This window comes from Cottoperca gobio, chromosome 14 (genome assembly GCF_900634415.1).
Source record: "Cottoperca gobio chromosome 14, fCotGob3.1, whole genome shotgun sequence".
Lineage (NCBI taxonomy): Eukaryota > Metazoa > Chordata > Actinopteri > Perciformes > Bovichtidae > Cottoperca > Cottoperca gobio.
Genome location: NC_041368.1, coordinates 7,940,940 through 7,959,543, shown reverse-complemented (window position 1 = coordinate 7,959,543; position 18,604 = coordinate 7,940,940). Strand labels below are relative to the sequence as shown.

General features: G+C 40.0%; 1 protein-coding gene across 1 annotated transcript in view; it reads left to right on the top strand.

Annotated features, from left to right (window-relative positions):
• The window catches only part of klhl13 (kelch-like family member 13), a 31,146-nt gene extending 19,349 nt beyond the window's left edge, over positions 1-11,797 (top strand). Inside the window, 4 exon segments of the mRNA XM_029447811.1 lie at positions 350-373; positions 376-1,147; positions 4,544-4,657; positions 10,709-11,797. Of these exon segments, the coding sequence (XP_029303671.1) occupies positions 350-373; positions 376-1,147; positions 4,544-4,657; positions 10,709-11,196 (1,398 nt within the window). The 3' untranslated portion in view covers positions 11,197-11,797.
• Positions 11,798-18,604: the final 6,807 nt, after the last annotated feature.

The window sequence follows — 18,604 nt, the reverse complement described above, 5'->3', positions numbered from 1 at the left end:
GTGTGTATAAACATTACATTTTTATATAGGTATATAAAATGGGCAGAATTAATTTATATGAACGTTGGTGTGTTCAGAAGGTATGAGCTTGTTTTTTTTTTTAAATACACTAAAATGTAACAAACTAATTTGTTTGGATGCAAATGACTATGTTCTGTGTTATTATAGGTGCAGACCGTATGTTAATTTGGCTCTGATTGCAGCGTCCCTTAATGCTAAATCACTGATATTTTGTAATTGGAAATTGGATTCTCTACACAACATTGGAAGATTCAGTCATTCATGTCCTAAAATGTGTTGTCAGTCTCAGTTATAGATCTCCAAGATTGTCATTTCCTCTTCCCTGCAGGTTTCTCTCGACAACTGTGTAGAGGTGTGGGGCGCATCGCCAACACGTATAACCTCACAGAGGTGGACAAATATGTCAACAATTTCATCCTGAAGAACTTCCCCTCACTGCTGAGCACGGGAGAGTTTGTCAAGCTACCATTTGATCGGTTGGCTTTTGTACTGTCCAGCAACAGCTTGAAACACTGCACTGAGTTGGACCTGTTCAAGGCTGCTTGTCGCTGGTTACGCTACGAAGACGGTCGTATGGACCATGCCGCAAAGCTCATGAAGAACATCCGCTTTCCCCTCATGAACCCACAGGAACTCATCAATCACGTGCAGACAGTGGACTTTATGCGCACGGACAACACTTGTGTCAACCTTCTCCTGGAGGCTAGCAACTACCAAATGATGCCCTACATGCAGCCAGTTATGCAGTCAGAACGGACAGCCATCCGCTCAGACAGTGCCCACCTGGTCACCCTGGGTGGTGTTCTGCGCCAGCAGCTAGTTGTGAGTAAGGAGCTGCGTCTTTTTGATGAGAAGGCTCACGAGTGGAAGGCGCTGGCCCCCATGGATGCACCCCGCTACCAACACGGCATTGCAGTCATCGGCAACTTTCTCTACGTGGTGGGTGGCCAGAGCAACTACGACACCAAAGGCAAGACAGCAGTGGACACCGTGTTCCGGTACGACCCCCGCTACAACAAGTGGATGCAGGTGGCATGCCTTAATGAGAAACGTACCTTCTTCCACCTCAGTGCACTCAAGGGACACCTCTACGCCGTCGGTGGAAGGAACGCTGCCGGGGAGCTTGGTGAGTTTATTTTCTTGCTTGTTTTACTATGTTTCCTTTTTCTAAGCAACAAACAGTAGCCTTAAATAAATATTGTATGAGTGTATACACTTAAATATCAAGGAGCAGTAATTAAAAGAAGTTTAATTGACTGCAAGCATACTGACGCTGGTAATCAAGTGCCACACATCATCTGCTCATTCAACATGTCGTGTGCATACTCTCTGTGTAATTTAATACAATTTTAGAGGATGTGCACATTATCATGAACACCTTTACAATCTACTGTAAATACAAAAGCATTTAACAATTTAATGTGAGTTGCCACTGTATCAGAAGATTCATAAACTATATTATAATGTAAGTAGTTTTCTTCTCGCACAAATATAACAAAGCAACAGCCTACACCCTTAAGTACTTCTGCGCAATACAATGTCTGTATTTACTTCTATGCTGTATCAGATGACAGTAAATTGTCGGTCCTGATTTGAAGTTGGGACACGAACTGTGCTGGCAGAGAGCATTATGTAAAAGGTTTCATACTCTTGGTGAGTAATTTATGAAGGGGTTGTGTCAGATGGACCCTTGTTTATCCTCTCTGGTAGAAACACTTCAATGTAGTGCTCTATTTATATCTGTTCATTGTAGTTTGGTTGCTGAGAAACCAATCTGGAATCTCTGCACCCGTAACATTGGACCACAGAGAGGTGCCACCCAACACTTAAATTCAGCTCTGTAACTGCAGCGGAGAGAGGGAGAGGCCACTGTGTGAGCAGTCGTCTCTTCTGGGTTATAATTAGACCAAAGAACACGGCCCGCTTCACTGCCTGTCTACACAACTGTTTTTTTTCTGCATTACGTTCCACTGCCCTTTCACTGCATGTGGTTTAGCCTTGATGTTTTTCTGGATGTGCCCAGCCCCTGCAATATGTTAGTTAACTCTGTGTAGGTCATACGGGCGTGGTTTTATTCTTGCGTCTGAATTAGGCTTTGAGTGCTCTACCTTTTTTCTTTTTTTTTTTTTCTTTTTTTTCTTAATATATTTAGAGCAAACTAATTTGATTGGAAAACATAAGGGTCCCATTTTTGAAGATGTCATTCGTCACTATGATATCTTTAGATTTGGTGTTGGAGTAGTTTGTATTTTCTTTAATATAGGTTTGTCAGACAAATCACTCTGTTTTACCCCATTGAAGGAAATGTTTTTCCTAAAAAGTGCCACATAATCATTTGACAATTAGTCTTTTCAATAATTGTGGATAATAATTATAGGCATGGAGCGATATGACATTTTCATGTCACAATGATCCTAATCATTAAAATATTAATATCTCTTAAAATGGCACTTAAATATACTGGAATCACTTATACTTGCATTTTGTTAAGAAAATATTTTGTTATTGCATCACAGATGGGACACACTTTTTAGTAAAGGAAAAAACATTTTTTAAATCATAAGGTCTCCCGGCATAAATAAAGGATAAATATTAATAATATAAAACAGCAATATTGTGTTGGTCTGTTCTTTACTACATAACAATTCTTGATTTATTTATTTTTTATTATCTGTCTTTTTCCCTCCACTTTTTTACCATGATGGCGAGCAAGACTTTACTATTAGATTATCCACTAATAGAATTGACCACAATCAACTTATTGTGAGGGTGTGAGGTTATCATGATTCATAATATAATACTATGATGACACATCCCTAAATAATTTTGAAATGCAGCACAGATTATTTAAAGTATCTTTCGATGCCATTACAGGGTCCCCAACACGCATCTTTGGAACCACTGCTCTAGCTCAGAAGTATGCTACGTAGTTATTATTACCAGATGTCACAGCTACCAGCTTTTACATTACAGTTCTTTTGTCCAAAGCGACTTACAATAAGTGCAAACAATCATGAGGATGCAACTCCGAACAGCAAGAATCTTGCAAGTACATTAGCTTCAAATAGGTACAATCCCAAAAGTGCAACATACAGAAACGACAGAATAAAAATTCAACCATTAGCTTCCAATAAGCAAAAAACGATTTAATAGCTACATGCAGAAAAGAAAAAAAAAAAGTTTTATTGGACGAGGTGCAGTCGAATCAGGTGGGTTTTCAGTCTGCGACGGAAGGTGTGAAGACTTTCTGCTGACATCAATGGGGAGCTCGTTCCACCAGCTTGACCCTTGCAGTTCCCTATTTTGATGAGCAGCCTGCAGGAGGAGACAATCGTGCTAATTAGGCATGTGTTCAGCTGTTTATAGGAACATCTGATGGAGTAAAGAAGCCACTTTTCTAATTAAATTAGTCTCAGGTCTCTGTAGGTAGATCAGCAATGTTGTCCTGTTAACTGATCATTTGTTCATTAAAAGATTATAAATAACGATGCGGTCCTTTTTCAGTCTTACCCTGCTTTGCATTCATGCAATTCAACTGTGCTCAGTACAAGTATACGTCTTCCACTCAATGGCTGCAATATTTTGTGCACTGCTCAAGGTCACTTTGGTGATAGGTGTTGAGCAAGAAGAGTAAGGTATTCACTCTTTCCCCCAGAGATTTCCCCAGGTGGATCTGCTTTGTGGTCCTAAGCTCACTGCTTTTGGAACCAGTATGATGATGATTATTATTATTATTATTATTATTAATATTTTCTGTTCATTGATTAAACTAAAGGTGTTTTTGATTCTTGGGGTTCAGCTGAGACCGCTTATTGTCTTTAACGACTCACCATCTTCCTTTTCTATGAGCAAGCTTTTTTCCGCAATATCTCCACTTTGTTTTTGACATTCAACCAAAAATACAATAACTTTTATCCTGTTATATGCCGATGAGACTTCCCTGAGCTGCGAAGATAAGAAGAAAATCACTTATCTATGGCCCATGGTGCTGTGGTTAATTGTAAAGTAGAATTCCCCCTTACGTTTGGCGTTTGAGGCTAAAAAGCGCAAAACACACACTCTTGTTTGTAATCTTAAATTCTAACAGTTCATCGAAGCTTACATCATCAAGGTGAAGATCCCTAGTTGCCTAAGTCTACATCACTCCTGCTGGTTGTCCAACTTGCTCTGTGATCACAACCTTTTTTCCAAGCACACAATGAGCCCACAAGTAGATGGACCCTGGCTGCTTCTTAATGCTCACCTATGAGCGCCACTCGTGAATCTGTGTCCCTATTCCGGTTTCTCACAGATTTTGTAGAACAATCCTTAGGGGCCTTAAGATAAAGGATCTTACAATCTTCTCATATCCTGTGCAGTGCATTTATTGCTGGTGGGGTTGTAGGGATGTGTATTTAAATCTGTGTTTTAGCTCCCACACTGAGACCCTCCAAGGCCTCATTTGCTGCTGTTTGTCCTCCTTAGTTGTGTCTTGACCTACTTTCTACTAATTCGTTCTTTTTTGCTCGTCTTTTTCTTCAAGCTACTGTGGAGTGCTACAACCCAAGGACAAATGAATGGACATATGTTGCCAAAATGAATGAACCACATTATGGCCACGCTGGGACGGTGTATGGTGGTTATATGTATATTTCAGGTAAGTAAATAAAGAGGCAAATGCAATGTTGTGTGAATGTGTAGTCTGTTTAGAAATAGATGTCATGCCCTGAAGTCATAATTAGAATGCATGTTCAGTGCATCGTGACTTTCAATTAGATTAGTTTTTTTTCTTCCCAAGAAGCAAACGGCTGATTACATCTTATAACATGCATGTTATGTATGAGGATGTTATTATAACTTATAACATCCTCATTTGATAACTTTCGTCTAAACCTGACTGCATGTATCATGCATTGCTATGAGTCATTGAGAGAGAGGTGTGTGTGTGTGTGTGTGTGTGTGTGTGTGTGTGTGTGTGTGTGTGTGTGTGTGTGTGTGTGTGTGTGTGTGTGTGTGTGTGTGTGTGTGTGTGTGTGTGTGTGTGTGTTCTACATTGGGCTGCAGGGGGACAGGGGTCACAATAGTAAAACACAATTCAGTACTATTTAAATTATTTTACTATGTATTTACATTTTTCAGTAATAAGATTTCTAACAGTATGGCATCTTTTTGAACTTGCCACATCCTATAACAACTGTGTCTTTCACACTTGCAGACTGTATTAAATACTTCCTTACACACTTGATGTCTGTATGCCGAGCATACAGGTGAAGTTAGTTCAAATCTGTTGGGGTTCAGTGCTCAGGGCAGAGGGTGAACACTGAGATTGCTCTTTAGGTGTCAAAAACAAATCCTGCGTTATGGAGATGAGCCCTAGTTTCTCTGTGTGACTAATCCACAGCAGTGCTACAAAGGAAGGGGATGGGAGGGGTGGAAGGGAAATTGGGAAGGATGGAGCAAAGTAGAGGACAGAAGCCTGTGTAGGAGGTGTGACACAGAAGAGCCCGTGTTAATCCCGCCTGGCGGTGTGTACAGTCATCGCTCTACAGCACATAAACATAAACAATTTTCATAAACATCACTGGAGATTTCCCGCTGTGTTTCCTATGCTTTTTGGCAAAACGGTGGAAGGGATAGGGTATTTACAACACATGTATTAATAATTTATATTAAAAGTTACAATATTAACGATCAAGATACTATGCTGTATTTATTTAATACCTCTAAACACATGTACAGTATGTAGGCTTCAGCAATATAATGCACCAGTCATCTTGTACAGATCACATTTAAAGATTTATAAAATTGTAAACCAGGGCAGCCAGATCAAGTGCAAATCTGTGTACGCACACCTCCAGAAGAATAAACATCCGCTGTTTGAGTAGTGAAGCAATTACAAGAATATCCTTGGGGAATTAACATACATTAACATGAACAACATTAACATCTTTGCACTAGTCACATGCTGTGCTTGCAAGCTGGGAGGCTTTGGCAAACCTTGTTAGCAGTATTGAGCTTGTTCACCATGTGAGTTTCTGACCAGCATACGCGCTGTTTTATTACATACACTCCCTGATTTTGATTACTGTGCACACAACCAGTGAATTTAAATTCATAATCCACAGATCTCATTATTCCTGTAAATCGTTGTCTTTCATTATGTAGTTTTAACCTAACATATTTGTTCCCGTAATCTTTTTATTTTCATTTTTTTCAGTTCCACATAGTGAATCCCAAAACTGGCATAACGTGCATTTGCTTGTTTTGTGTTTTTAGTATCTCCTGAGAAATGCAGTTTGCATAATACATTAGAGTGCTGCAAGAATTGTCACAGTGTGCCCGCATGTGAAAAACAGTGAATGAAGCTCCTTTTTATAATTTGATTTAATATTAACTAACTCTAACTTGCTGAGTTGCACTCCAGAAAGGAATTACTAACTGCATACATGATTACTGTAAGTATTGTTTGTATAAACAAAAATGAAAAACTTTTAATAACATTTTTAATTAGTTAGTGTCACTTGGGATGCGAAAGAACTGGGATATATTTGCTTAGCACACAGACGGCATGAATGGCAAGCCTGATATTACCATGGAGCGAGGATAAAAGGCACATTTTTTACTTCTTTAAATAAATAAAGTGAAGTGAGGAATAACATAATATTCACGGGCTGAGCTAATCTGCTGGCATCCAGCTGTTTTTCAATCGATCGCCCCAGGCTGCACTGTGCAGCACATAGTATTATTGCTCACCCTTCTTGATATTCTAATGGTTTCCTTTCGTGTTAGGTCCATGTTTCAGTGATGCGGTCAATAGCAGGCAAATGGCCTGGTAAATTTCCCAGTGACACAATGTCATGCTTTGCACTGCAGCAGCTAATTCTACATGTGGGGGGGAAATGAATATGTGTGTGTTACAGGATAAAGCTGGTGAAGTAGTTTTGTGAATAGAGTGTGGGTCATGACACAAGAAAGAAACATGCATAACAGCTCATAGGAAAACTGTCAGTAATGGACTAAAGTGCCTTTTTAATGCAAAAGGTACAGAGCATTACCCATTAGAGGCATTTTTGTTGCACTGTAGTCTCGGGGGTTACAGTCTTGCTGTGCAAGGTGACCCACGCTGAAGTGCAGTTCTGTGTCTGTCTGTCACAGCAGATCAGGTCACATTCTCCGGCTGTGCTGCTGCGCTGTCGAAAGTTATTCCGTCAGCTGCATGAACCTGACAAATGCACTCAGCCCGCAGACCATCACATCTCAAGTGCTGAGGCAGAGTTCAGACATGAGTACTGAACCAGCACAGAGCCACTCTGGTTCAGGAATTTACCTGAGAAATTAAGATCTGTGTGAAGGTCCAGCGGTCTTCCAGTTTATACCATTTATTTTTTAAAAGTTATTTACTGAGTCATCTACAACAACAACACTGAACTCTCTAGTCATTTTCATCCGTCTATCTGTCGCCTGCTGACTAAGGTGTCGTCACAGCAGTCAGAAAATATTATTTTTTAAATGATTTGTAGAAATGATAGCTTGACTACAGGATGCTTGACGCTGATAGACAATATTTCCCTTTTTAAAATTCAAATTGTGACCAAGATGCATACTGAGTGGGACAGTTTACAGTCTGGTCAGTGCTCTCGATGGACAATATATATAAGTGTGACACTGTTTCTAGATCAACTCAAACCTAGCTGCCATTTCTTGTTTCTTGTCGGCTAACCTATCCACCAACATATCGGCTCGGCTGATTTTATTTGTTTAGCTCTAATGCTAATTATAACTGCAAAAATGTATATTAGTTGTCAACTATTAAATTAATCACCAACTATTTGTTTAATTTTTAAGGAAACAAAAAGAAGACCGAATTCTCTGATTCCATCTTATTAAATGTGAATATGTTCTGGTTTCTTTACTCCTCTATGACCGTACGCTGAATATCTTTAAGTTGAGGCTTCAGGAAACACTGATGAGAAAATAATTTACATATTAATCTACAATAAATATAATAGTTAATTGCAGCCCCAGTTCCAATATTTAAAAATGGCAAGTCCGCTGAGAAAGATGTTTTTTGTTTTTTAATTTGATATGATAATCATCATGTATGTGACTAACGCTTGTCAGATGTTTAGTGCAGAACACACAAGTAGAGTTGATACTGCGACTGGTTTGTTAGCACTCCTGCCGTCATTGACCGGTTGTCTTTGTAGACGAGATGAATGTTCTTATAGGACGTTGTTTTTTCCCTGATGGTTTTTTCCAGTCTCTGCACTGTGTAAGCTTCATGTATAAATGGGATTATTTGTTTTACTACCAGGTTAAAGATTTTTACAAATGATTTGCAGAGAATTTAATTAGCGCTGGGCGTGATGCACAACTTGGGGGTTGTCTCAGATGCCGACTTAGTGTGGAAACGAGGCTCATTTAATGTGTTTGAAAGAAAGCTGGTTTGTTGATCGTTGTTTGATTTTAACGTGAACAACCGTGGTTCTTACTTGGATTTATTTATGTTTTAGGTGATCTGTCATGTGCAAACTTTGTCTCCACTTGATCCTTGTTGAAATATTGCGAGTTCTGACACAACAATAGCTCTGCAAATAATGTGGGGATTGGTTTTGAAAGCATTTATTATGTAGTCTGCTTTGTTCACACTCGGTCATTTCATTTGAGTATCCAAACTCTTTCCATGGCGTGTACTCTCTCTCTTCTCAACAATCCCACAATAAAATGTGTTGCATTTTATAGAGGTGAATATTACCGTTATGAGACTAAACTGTCAGTGATGACTCAAAATAACGATGAATCATAAGTGTCTGAAATTTCAATTTGCTGCTCTCTATAGAGAGCAAACAACCGTTATAAAGGGAGCCGTGGATGAGGGAGCGAGGGAGGGAATTTAGACACGGATGAAATCTGTTTGATTGTAAGATCTCATATTCCTACAGGAACTGAAAAGTGAAAAGAGGATCCCAAGTTATTTCAGTTGCATTCATAATGCATACAGTATGTTACTGCGATCCATATGTTCCTGGCCATCCTACAGAAAGAGATCCTGTAGCTTTTCTTATGCAATTTGCATCCTCGAGGGATTTGACTAGGGCTGCAACAAACGATTGTTTTCATTATCCACCACGTACCATGCAGTCCATTTACCATCATCTATTAATCTGCCGATTGTTTTCTCGATTAATTGTTTGGTCTATAAAATCTCAGAAGATGGTGGAAAAGGTCCATCCCTCAAAGGTCCATGGCGATGTCTTGTTTTGTCAGTCCAAACCAAAAGATATTCAGTTTGATAGGATATAAAACTGAAAAAAGCAAGAAAATCTAGATATTTGAGAGGCTGAAAACAGCATTTTATTAAACATCTTTGCAGAGAAAATAACTAGCAATTAATTGATTATCAAAAAAGCTGGCGATTTAACTTTTGTAGAATGACTTATCTCTAAACTCCTTTTTTTTTTTTTCCCTGAAAGAAGCACAGATGGTTAGTAGTTGTAATTTATACTGTAGCTCATAGTCTGGACACTATCATTACGGGGTATTTTTGGAAAATGCTGAGCCCTCTGTTCCTGCCTCACCTCTGTGTCTCGTCTACATCTTCTCTTCGGGTGTGTCGACTGGTTTCTACAAGGGGACTCGACCGCTATTTTAAATCTACGTGTCTGAACAGTGAAATGTTTTTATACGGCTTATGTAGCAGACAATACAAACAATAACCCAGTGTGTCCGGTGCTGCCTATAAAAAGGGCGAAAGCTTTTAGTCTGAGATAAAACCTTGTCGGCTCTTAATGTCTCACTAATGGCACTGATGAGGCATTAGGATACCGGGATACTGATCAGACATCGCTGTAGCAGAGAAAGGCCAAAGCCCTTGAACTGAATCAGAATAGCAGCAGGGTCTCTTGAGAGAATTTATAAGGACCTGACGTCTGCTCCAGCATTGTTCCCTTGTCAGGATTTTTATAGCAGACTTGCCCCGTGGACTGCTTGGATAAAGAAAATGGACAGTCGGGCTATCTTTGGGTTTGATCAGTGAAGGAGGTGCAGCACCACAGATCTGAGTCATGGCAGCTGAATAGACAGCTTAGGCCTCAACAATAAACCACGCACACGATCACTGGGCAGCAGCAAAAGAGGGATTCTGCCTCTATTCGGTATGCTCTGCAAATCTTCTCCGCATTTGGTCCTAGTCACTCTGCCTAAGGGGGAGGGGTGGGCTGGCTTCCACCCAAATGCATGCTGGGATTGTGTTCCTCTTTATTTTAAGCCTTCCCTGTAGACATGTCCTGTTTTTCTTTCCCTCAGCTTTTTGTGTCCCGCTGTCTACAGTCTGTTTGTGCGTATGTGCATGAACGTTTTGTAATGATGTTCCTCTTTGTACTCCTCATCAGCATTATATCGCACTGTAGAAAAGAATATTGATGTCACTCTTGTTTGTGAAATCTTGTGTATTTGTTGAGTTTGCGACAAGGTTTTTTATTTTAAAAGGTGCGATTTTAAATATGTACAAAATTTGACCTGATTCTTGTTCCTTATAAATTTACGGAAGCAAATGTTCCTGTGTTGTGACTGGGGCTATAAAAGTAGGTTGACACGGGTGAATGAGTCACAGGTCGGTCTGATTGACAGGTGTACAAAGCTGCTTTTACTCCTTCAAATAATCAACATGGAGGCTAATTTCCACTCTTTTTCTTTCTTGCTGCTGCAGGGGGAATCACTCACGACACTTTTCAGAAGGAGCTGATGTGCTTCGACCCAGATGCAGATAAATGGACTCAGAAAGCGCCCATGACGACAGTGCGCGGCCTCCACTGCATGTGCACAGTGGGCGACCGCCTTTACGTGATCGGGGGCAATCACTTCCGGGGCACCAGCGACTACGACGACGTGCTGAGCTGCGAATACTACTCCCCCGCCCTCGACTTATGGACACCTATCGCTGCCATGTTGCGAGGCCAGAGCGACGTGGGCGTGGCCGTGTTTGAGAATAAGATCTATGTGGTGGGCGGCTACTCGTGGAACAATCGCTGCATGGTGGAAATAGTACAGAAGTACGACCCCGAGAAAGATGAATGGCACAAAGTGTTTGACTTACCCGAGTCGCTGGGCGGTATCCGAGCCTGCACACTCACAGTTTTTCCCCCTGAGGATATCTCGGGCTCGCCCTCCAGAGAGTCGCCCCTCTCAGCACCTTGATGAGTAAAGGGGGGTAGCCGTATTTTGCTCATACCCCCGTAAACCCCTCGCTCACCGAACCCTCTCAACAAACACTCCTTATAGACATTGTTTGCACTTCCTCTTTGGACTACATCTGTACTGCATCCCTAAGTATCCCCCAAGTCCACCTCCCCTAAAGCTGTGCAGAAACCCCTCCCTAAGTGATTACACCTACTTACCGATGCAGTTTGGCAACCTAATTACATGTTAATGTTGCATACTCGGTATATTTTGGCAGGAAATGCCTTGACTTGAAAAGTGACTTTGCAAATCAACTTTTCTACCTGATGTCTACAAAGTTTTCTTATGTCTCGTTTCTTTAGGCGTTCTACCTTGAGATGTTGACTACAGCACTGACTCTCTCTTCTAGTCTATGCCAGGTTAGATGCAGCAGGTGACTCCAGAAAGCAGAAGCGTAGGGACGGATGAGCTCCAAAAACACAGCCGGTTTTTAACTCAGGGGTTGGCCCAGGCCCCATCTACGTTGCTCTCGTACAGTTTCAGTTCTTTCCTGCTATTGCTATGAAACTGTTAACAAAGTGATGTTTTCTAAATTTAATAAACATGATTTTGAAAGTAATTCAAATGTTGTTGTCATTACTGACTACAGCAGACTCGGGCTGATCCTCAAAAGTGGAAGTTGTTTGAATGTAGTGACACAACATCTCCATCATGCACATAACCGTGTAACTCATGTCGAGTCTTGCATGGTTTAATGTGTTCTTTCCAAAGAATAGTGTGTATTTGCTGTGATATATTTTTGTTTATGATGAATAGTTATTATACTGGTTGGTTTCAATAACTGTTCTATATATATATATATATTATATATATATATATAGATATATATATATATATTATATATATATATTATATATATATATAATATATATATATATATAATATATATATATATATATATATATATATATATATTATATATATATATATATATATATTATATATATATATATATATATATATATATATATATATATATATATATATCTATATATATATATATTAATATATATATATATAGTATATATATAGTGAAGCCCTCTGACTCTGGTACAACATGTGTTGACAAACGTTTATTTCATTGTGCAACCAAGTTGCTTCTCTTTTTTATTTATTTGTTTCGGGAATTTCACTGTAGGTCAGTCAATCTGTTTGAAGGAATGGTCAGTTTGCTAACCCTGCTTGCTTACATCAAGAGATTAGATGGCAGTGTTATAATCCAATTTGCCATTGTAAGGTGGGAGGTGGTGGTCTAGTGGTTAGGCTTCCAAATAGGACACACACACACCTTGTGAGTTCAATACCCGGGGCTGCCACCATTGTGCCCCTGAGCAAGGCACTTAAAACCACAATGATACCTGCATGTCGTCTGTATCGGCAGATAAATGTTTTATTGGAGGGTTTTTTAAAGTGTCCGAAACAGATGTCAAAGTTGCAATTTGCAATGATTGCTCAGTGTAGGTCATGTAAGGAGGAATTCATCAACACTACACATTTATTTATAGAGATCACATTGTTTTGCGATTTGTGCAATAGGTCAAAGTTGCCCTGTATGTGCCTATTTTCACGATTGTCTCGGGGACAGCGTCATCGAAACCTGTGAAAGTAGGACGAATTTTTCAGCTTTGTTTGAACATAAAAATAAATATGCCATGTTTTACATGTAACATAAGTTGAAGTTGTTGTTTTTTTTTGTTTTGCCCAGAGAACGTGTACATTTTAAAAAGCATTGTATTTAATGTCTACATCTGCCAGTGTGCCGTCACGATAACGGTAGGCATAATAACATGTTAGTTCCACTACAGGAGAGACTTGATGTTCTCTGCAATTGGGTGGAAACAAATAATGTGCCTAAATCGGCATATTGGCAAAACTCCAATATCATCCCAGTTAGAGGCTTGGTCCATGTACTCCGATACAGAAAACTGTAAAAGCACTGAATTGCCTGCCAGTGACGTAAACATTCTGCTGCTGACCATAGTCAACTGGAAACTGGCACTTTCCACCGCTGTCGCCTCTCCACCTGGCATCAAGACAGACTGTAATGTCGCCCACAATCTGCCCACCTGCTCCTGGTCGATTAAAGCCTTAATGGCAGCATATGGTGTCCGAGACGTCCGCTTCATGCTGTGACCAGGAACAAAGGATTTGTGTAATCACCAGGTGAGTTTGCACTAGAGCTTTAACTCCTCATTATACTCTCATTATAGCCCATTAATGAGATGCTGCCTCTGATTTCAAATTGTAATGCCTGTTCCTGTGTTGTTCAGCAACAGAATCTTTGTTAATGGCAGGTTTGTGTAGGTTTTAAATGTACGACCTCGGAATTTAGTTTCGGTGCCTTTTCAATGATTAACGTTTAGCTTTGAAACTCCTCTGTGTTGCATTTCCCTTTTTTCTTCTGCATGTTGTTTTATCTTCTTTTTGTTATTTGTGATACATTGTTTTTTGAGAAGGGCTTTGTTAATACCTTCTTTCTTTCTTTTTTTGTGACATTCAAAAGCTCTATTTAGTGCAGCAGCTTATTGTTAAGTCCTTTTGATGAAACTGTTTGCATCATTTAAAAATAGGCCATTTGTAATCCTTTAATGGAAGGTCACTGAATGAAGAGAAGAGCATACATGTGACGGGCTCAGCTGCTGGCAAAAGCATACATGACAGAAGACGGTGAATTTAGTGCCACCTTTCCCTGGACATTTCACTGAAGATAAATCACACACTGTTTACAATCTATCCTCTGTATCACCTGGACCGAAAGGCATTATCAAGTCAAAAGAGGAGATGGACTGATGCTGTAGATAAATCACCACAACGTTATGAATGAGAAGACCATTCAGAACGGCTCCACAAGCTGTAGCAAGAGGACTACAAAAATATGTTCCCTGCCTTCAGTATAACTGCATCAATTTTTTGCAATGTACCGATTTCACAGTTGCCAAAATATTTGTCTACATACCACCTGTGTTACCAAAATGTGTGTGTGTGTGTGTGTGTGTGTGTGTGTGTGTGTGTGTGTGTGTGTGTGTGTGTGTGTGTGTGTGTGTGTGTGAGATGAGAAAATGTGTAGGCCTACTGTTTGAGGGGTTGCTCAATAAAATGCCTCATTAAGGCTCAGAGATATGACTATTAAACCGTGATATTATGTACATTTGCCAGCTGTCAGAGATTTTTCCATGCTGTTTATACTTTTGCATGTACTGTATGTATTTTATATTTATGCATGTATTGGGCCATTGTTGGCAGATTAGTAAATCCATGCAGGGCTACTTTATGGGAATATTGGGGTTTTTTGGGGTTCTTGGTGACAACTTTGGCATTGATTGTCATATAATTTTGTACAAATATTCATCGTCCCCAGAGAATGAATTCTAACGACTTTGGTGATCCTTTGACTTAACCTCTAGACCAGGGGTGGGGAACCTTTTTTCTATCAAGGGCCATTTGTTTATTATAACATCCTTCGAGGGCCATACTAATTATTGAACTCATAACCTCTGCACATTTTTTTTAAGAGACCCATTCATTTCATTTTTCTTTTATGCTGTGCAAAAAGCAACGTTTTTATCCATGTATCTTCTGTTTTATCAGAAATCAGCAATCATTTATTAGTCCCACAACGGGGACATTTATCTTGTCACAGCAAAATAACATATGAAGTAAAGTGGCAGTACACAATAATAAAAAATAATATAAGTACCAAGTTGTTGATAGAAAATAAAGTGAGTATTGTAAATGGCAGTGATAATTGCACAGCAGCGGTGGAATAGTCTGTTCTTGGTGTGGTGGTCTACCTCTCTATCTGTCATTGTTTGTATGTTACGCTCTGCAGAGAGCTGCTTGTTGGGCCAAACTCCGCCGAAGAGCGTTCACTTTATCCAAACGCACTCGTCCTTTCAGCTCATGCAGTTTGGCATGTTTCGTGCTGTCATGACGCTCGAGATTATTTTTAATCACAAGTACATCCGCACAAACTAGGCACACTGTCCTTTTACTTCCACAAAGAAATAATGATTCGTCCATTTCTCCTGGAAAGTGCGACATTCTGCATCCAGCATCCAGCTTTCTCTGTTTTACACTCGCCACGCTGCGTTCACTGATGTTAATAACGTTTAATTTAATTTAATTTAATTTAGTCTCGTTTAATATTGAAGTTTTTTGACATGCCGTGACCACGTGATGACACTTTCCGCTCGTGTTGTGTTCAGGGACCCTGACCGTGGCCAGGAAAAACAGTCAGTCACCCGTTTAAAATATTGCCGTCTAGTTATTTTTGCTAGTGGATTTTTTTTTTGCTTGCGTTTTACGAATGGTATCGCGGGTCGGATCAAATGGTCTCGCGGGCCGTATACGGTTCCCCACCCCTGCTCTAGAGCCACCAGGAGACTGAAGTTTTTTTTATTGCCAACTATTGGGTGGTTTGTCACGAATCTTCGTAGAGACATTCATGGTCCCTAGAGGATGAATTGGAGTGCCATCATCAGGGCAACATTTGTTGTTTATCCAATACTGGCATTTGCCTACCTCAGCTGTATTTAGTGCTAATTACCTAATGTTAGCATGCTAACACGCTAAACTAAGATGGTGAACATGGTAAACATAAACATTGTACATGCCAAACATCGACATGCTAACATTATCACTGTGTGCATGTTAGCCTGCTGCTGTTAACATTTAGCTCAAAGGTGCCACTGTGCTTAAGAACTGTGTCACGTGGATGTAGACTTTTCAGGTTTTTAATTCTGTTTCTATTCTGACTTCCGTAAAAAGTAGTGTCCATATCGCAGTATGAAATTGCTTGTACCATGATGGAGGATTTGTATCCATGCTACCCTCCCCTCAGCCTAGTGTGAGCATTATTCCAGCAGTCAAACCAGACAGATTGCAGTCTGGCTTTTACAATAGCACTCAGCTGTTCTCAGACATTTTAAAGCATTAATTGATTTTTAAATGGAAGACTTTCATTTACGAGCACTGACACTTCAATTAATCTTTAATTTTTTTGACTGTGCAGATCACTTTAAGGACACAAAAAAATCCCATAGGCTATCTCTGTAGCTATGCAGCACATGATGTTCCAGATCCTGTTTGTAATTCCTGCCTCATGGTTGCATTGTTTCCTGGTGTTTGTGCAAGCCAATGTCAATATTACATGACGCAGAGCTTTGTGTGTCCTGAAGACTGAAGGCTTAGATTTTTAATGAACAGTGTGTCCTCGGTGCTAAAGCAAAGAGAACTGGAGCAAGAAATGACAAGCGTTCACCACTCCTCCCCTCTGCTTCACTACCTCAGTGGATTTCACCACTACTGGAGGCACGTTCACTTGATTCATGAAGCAGATAAAAGAGGTGCGTGTGTGTAGATTACGGCCTGGCTCTTGACACATGAACACAACACACATTTGCGACTCGGTGTGTCTCCAGACGGCTCCTCCTCTCATCTCATCCTAGCCAGAAAATGACCTAGTTTCTGCAGGCTGCTGGGTGTGTTTACAGACACAGCACATTGATGAGATTGTCAGTCAGGCAGCAGTAAAGATATAGATGCTTTTACAGTAACTAAAGCTCCAATCCGCCTCCTACCATGATGAAATACTCTGCAGAACCACAGAACCCTGCCGTCCTCTGACTGCATGCATGATGGTGACATGGCAGACAGCCAAGATATCCCGATGTTACTCCCGCTTGATATATTTATTTTTGCATTGAATCACAAGCTGCCTTCCGTTATTAGACTCCCTAAAGGTTTCAAGTCTCGGAAAAAGTTTGTCTCTCTCTCTCTCTCTCTCTCTCTCTCTCTCTCTCTCTCTCTCTCTCTCTCTCTCTCTCTCTCTCTCTCTCTCATATCATGAATATTCAGAAAAGGTCAATTTCTTACTCTCCTCTGGAGCTCTCTATCCCCCAGTGACTGTGTCCTGAATAATCTGTCCCTGATTCATCTCTTGTTCCAGTGCTTGTTCCAGCCCCAGCTGTAGTGTTTTCTTTTTTCTTTTTTTTATAGCAGAGATGGGAGGGGTAATTGGGATTTGTTTTGTTCAACATCTGGCTGTGCATCAGTCCTAGATTCTAGTTCATGCCTCAGTTGTATCTCTAAAGGTGTGTGTGTGTGTGTGTGTGTGTGTGTGTGTGTGTGTGTGTGTGTGTGTGTGTGTGTGTGTGTGTGTGTGTGTGTGTGTCCTCATACAGATTGAACAGAAAACTATTTTTTTCCCCCTAGTTGATTTCTGTTATCCTGCACCTGGCCAAAACGCAGGTCATGATGAGCAAAACTACATTATTACAGCTTGTATATGAAAATTCCCAAATCACAGTTGTCGATGAGTTTTTGGACATCACTGTGTTTCAGTTTACATGTTCTCCACACTTTCCTCCCGTAGTTTAAAGCAGATTGGAGACTGTGATTGACAGCCTGCCTAAAGTGTCTCCTTACCTTCAACCCAATGCATGCTGGGATATGCTCCACTGCCCCCTTGACAAGGAAAAAGGAAAAAGCAGGTAAATTATGTATAAATGGTAGGGGAGGTACAGACGGAACAATGCAGTTCAGTTTAACTGTGAGATTGTTCTTCGAGGCAACAAAGAACATGTTATATTATAAAGAGCAGGAATGGTTCCTCCAGAGAAGAGCGGGGAGCTGGAACCTCTCTGGGAAAACTTCTTAACCTCACAGTTTTAAATACAGCTCGTACTCTGTGTCCCTCCAGGTTTCCATCATTCTTAAAGATTCAGCTGACGGCACTTGAGCAGGATCTGAAGCCTTTTATGAAACTTAATCAAAACAGTCAACTTAAAGAATACATACAAAGCAACCATGCATATTCAGCCAGCTAGTTTCCAAGATAACATTATGCAGGAAATGTTTTTGTCTGTTACACAGATGCATGTGATACATCTTCTTTGTGTATCACAAGTGTTATAATGTTCTCCACTGTAATAATGAAATGTTCTCCATCTGTTGTGGCAGGATTTTGGTTTGTAGTGTTTCATGTAAAGAAATAAAAGGAGGAAGGTATTTGTATTTTTATGTCCCGATAAAATTTGAATTATCAGTAAATGCGCTAATGCCTAGTAGTTTGATTTATTTAGTCCCTTATGCCTGACACTAATACTCTTCTGTACAAAACAAACTGAATCGGGATTTTTAAAATGAATTTTCTCTAAAGAACCAAGGCTGAGAGATCATATTCCTCTATGATTCCAGGAATTTCCTGTTTTCCTAATGAACTAAATTAATAAATGATTATGATTGTAGTGGAGTTTTCTACTTTGACTGAATAAAAGATTATAAATTATAATCTGGCATACTGGCCAAATATGAGCAAGAGTGTTTCTGCATCCAGCTCTGTCCTCCGTACCATGGCACTGGTTCT